This window comes from Myotis davidii, unplaced genomic scaffold, assembly GCF_000327345.1.
Source record: "Myotis davidii unplaced genomic scaffold, ASM32734v1 scaffold326, whole genome shotgun sequence".
Classification (NCBI taxonomy): Eukaryota; Metazoa; Chordata; class Mammalia; order Chiroptera; family Vespertilionidae; genus Myotis; species Myotis davidii.
The window spans coordinates 35590-39051 of record NW_006296626.1 but is presented as its reverse complement, the minus strand read 5'-3'; the positions used below and the strand labels follow the sequence as shown (position 1 = coordinate 39051).

Sequence of the window (3462 nt, the reverse complement as noted above, 5' to 3'; positions counted from 1 at the left end):
CGTGCGGCTCCGCTGCAGCCCTGCGGGGGGGAGGCCGGGGGAGACCGCCGACTCCTGGCCCCGCAGACACCCCACCTGCAGCGCCCCCCGGAGGACGTGGGGGGACGCACCGGAGTCCCGAGATGGCAGGTCACCGCAAGGTCACCTAGAGGAAGGGGCGGGTCCGAGCCCTGGAAAACATTGTAGTCTAGTTGCTTCCGGGCTTTTAACGGGTGAATCCATTCATTCATTCATTCATTCATTTATTCAGCAGGTATGTATCGGGCAGTCCCGTCCGTATGTTACCGGCTGGGCCTAGGTGCAAGGAAAAAATGTGTGCCCCCTAAACTCTCTAATCCAGCGGTTCTCAACCTATGGGTCGCGACCCCTTTGGCGGCCGAACGACCCTTTCACAGGGGTCACCTAAGACCATCCTGCATATCAGATATTTACATGACGATTTCTAACAGTAGCAACATGACAGTGTTGAAGTAGCAACGAAAATAACTTTATGGTTGGGTCACAACATGAGAAACTGTATTTAAAGGGCCAGAAGGTTGAGAACCACTGCGTCTAATCCGAAATGAGGGGAACAGAGAGAATTGTGCAACTCGACACACGAAAAAAGCTCGTGTTGCATTGGATGTGTATGCATGTAGCTCCTTAAAATATAAAACAAACCCATCGGTTATGCTCATATGCATGCATACAAGTCCTTTGGTTGCTCTCTAACACCCCCTGCCCCAATTGTCTCTGAATCTATTCTTTTTAAAAAAAATATGTTTTTTAAAATATATTTTTATTGATTTCAGAGAGGAAGGGAGAGGGGAAAGAGAGATAGAAACATCAATGATGAGAGAGAATCATTGATTGGCTGCCTCCTGCATGTCTGACCAAGCCCGAAACCCAGGTATGTGCTCTTGACCAGAATCAAACCCGGGACCCTTCAGTCCGCAGGCCAACGCTCTATCCACTGGGCCACACCAGCTAGGGCCATTTGCCTGGTTTGAACCACTTGTTACAGCGGCCGTAGGAAACGAATACAGCAGGTCTTTATACAATAACGACGTTTCCCTGGCCGGGTAGCTCCGTTGGTTAGAGCCTCCTCCCAGTACATCCAGGTTCCGGGTTCGATTCCCTTTTAGGACACATACAAGGAGCGAACAATGATGCATACGTAAGCGGAACAGCAACTCATCACCTGTAACCTGGCAACGGCTTCGTGGAGCCAGGCAGTGTCCTTCCGTCTTTCCGAGGGGTCACTTGCCTGAGACCCAAGCGGTCAGGGTCACCGGTGGGGAGTGGTCAGGCAGGTGGAACTGAGGGGGCCTTTCTCTTGCCTCCAGGGACTACGTTGCGGGCGGGGCCTGTCCCAGCAAGGCCACCCTTCAGGGCAAGACTGTCATTGTGACGGGCGCCAACACCGGCATCGGGAGGGAGACCGCCTTGGAGCTGGCCAGGAGAGGTGAGCCCCCCGTGGCAGGGCCGGGCGTGGGGGGCTGGGGGACAAGGGAAGGGACTAAGAAGCACAAATTGGTGGTCACAGGATGGTCCCGGGGATGTAACGTACAGCACAGGGCATGCAGTCAATCAGATATATATACTAGAGGGCCGGAGCACGATATTTGTGCACAGGCGGGGGTGGGGGTGTGGGGGTCTCCTCAGCCCAGCCTGCACCCTCTCCCAATCCGGTATCCCAGGGGGATGTCCAACAGTTGGACATTCCTCTCACAATCCCAGACCACTGGCTCCTAACCACTCACCTGTCTACCTGCCTGAATGCCCCTCACTCACACCCCTCACCATCACCCCTAACTGCTCACCTGTCTGCCTGATTGCTCCTAACCACTCTGCCTGCCTACCTGATCACCCCTAACTACCTCTGCCTCAGCACCCACTGCTGTGGCTTCATCTGGAAGGACATCCAGAATGATGTCTGGAAGGTCAGTCTGCCGTCCAATCTCATTAGCATATTATGCTTTTATTATTATATATATACCCTTTCTAAACATGAGTGTGTTATTTAGAATAATGGGGTCAAAAATGGGGGTTAAAGTAGTATGCATGCCAATGAGTTGTCATAAGTATTTAATACTATAAAGCATATCGAACAGTTAGTCCACTGTCTGGCACAGAGTAGGTACCCAATAAATAATAGCCATTCAATTTAAATTTGCTTCTTTCCAATACTATTTATGTGTGTAGGGTAGGGGTGTGCCTGATGCCTCTAACCACTCTGCCTGCCTGCCTGCCTGATGGCCCCTAACCTCCTCTGTCTCAGCCCTCACTGCCGTGGCTTCATCCAGAAGGACGCCCGGAATGATGTCCAGAAGGTCATTCGGCTGTCTGGTCTAATTAGCATATTACGCTCTCATTATTATAGATATTTTAATATAACATTTTTATTGATTTCGGAGAGGACAGGAGAGGGAGAGAGAGATAGAAACGTTGCTGATGAGAAAGAATCATGGATCGGCTGCCTCCTGCATGCCCCACACTGGGGATCGAGCCCATAACCCGGGCATGTACCCTTGACTGGGAATCAAACTGTGACCTCCTGGGTCCTAGGTCGACGCTCACCACTGAGCCATGCAGGCCGGGCCCTTCCATGGGTTTTGCTGAATGGTGGATTTTTAGTCTGTTCAGGGTCGTGCAACTGTCACCACTCCCAATGAGAACACTTTCAACACCCCCAAATGAAATGTCGCTTTCCTTGGCCACCCCCCCTCCATTCCCCATCCCTCCCTGGGAGACACGAATCTCTCTTCCATGGATTTACCTGTTCTGGACATTTCCTAGAAGTGGAGTCATTCACTACGTGCCCTGGGCCGTGTGGCTTTTCACTCGGCATCATGTTCTGTGTTCGGGTCAGGGCCTCCTGCCTTTTTCATGACTGAATAGTATTCCATGGTCGGGCAGACCGAGTTTTGTTCACACATTCCTTTGGGCTGTTGTGAATAGTGCTGCTGTGAGCGTGTGTGTCCACATTTTGGTGTGGGCGCGTGTTTTCATTTTTGTCGGGTATACACATACTTAGGGGTGGTTTTTTTTTTTTTTAAATGATTTTTTTCCATCTCGGGCTTCCAGGAGGCAACATCATCCTGGCCTGTCGCGACATGGAGAAGTGCGAGGCAGCGGCAAAGGCCATTCGTGGGGAGACCCTGAACCACCGCGTCAACGCCCGGCACCTGGACTTGGCCTCGCTGAAGTCCGTCCGAGAGTTTGCAAAGAAGATCATTGAAGGTAGATGGGAGGGCGCTGGCCACGGGGGCGAGACCTGGGGTGGCCCGGCTCTGAGGACCCAGGAATTAAAGCAGGCCTGGGTCTTAAGCTCACAAAGCCAATAATCTCTATTGTCTGGTCCTGGTCCCTTTAAAATATATATATATATAAATATATTTTATTGATTTCAGAGGGGAAGGGAGAGGGAGAGAGAGATAGAAGAATCATCAAGGATGAGAAGGAATTATGGATCGGCTGCCT

General features: G+C 51.4%; 1 protein-coding gene across 1 annotated transcript in view; it reads left to right on the top strand.

The window, feature by feature from the left end:
- Window positions 1-1309: 1309 nt before the first annotated feature.
- The window catches only part of RDH13 (retinol dehydrogenase 13 (all-trans/9-cis)), a 10632-nt gene continuing 8479 nt past the window's right edge, over window positions 1310-3462 (top strand). The window contains exons 1-2 of the mRNA XM_006772209.2: window positions 1310-1444; window positions 3067-3222. Coding sequence (XP_006772272.1) covers window positions 3096-3222 — 127 coding nt within the window. The 5' untranslated portion in view covers window positions 1310-1444; window positions 3067-3095. The remainder of the gene's footprint in view (window positions 1445-3066; window positions 3223-3462) is intronic.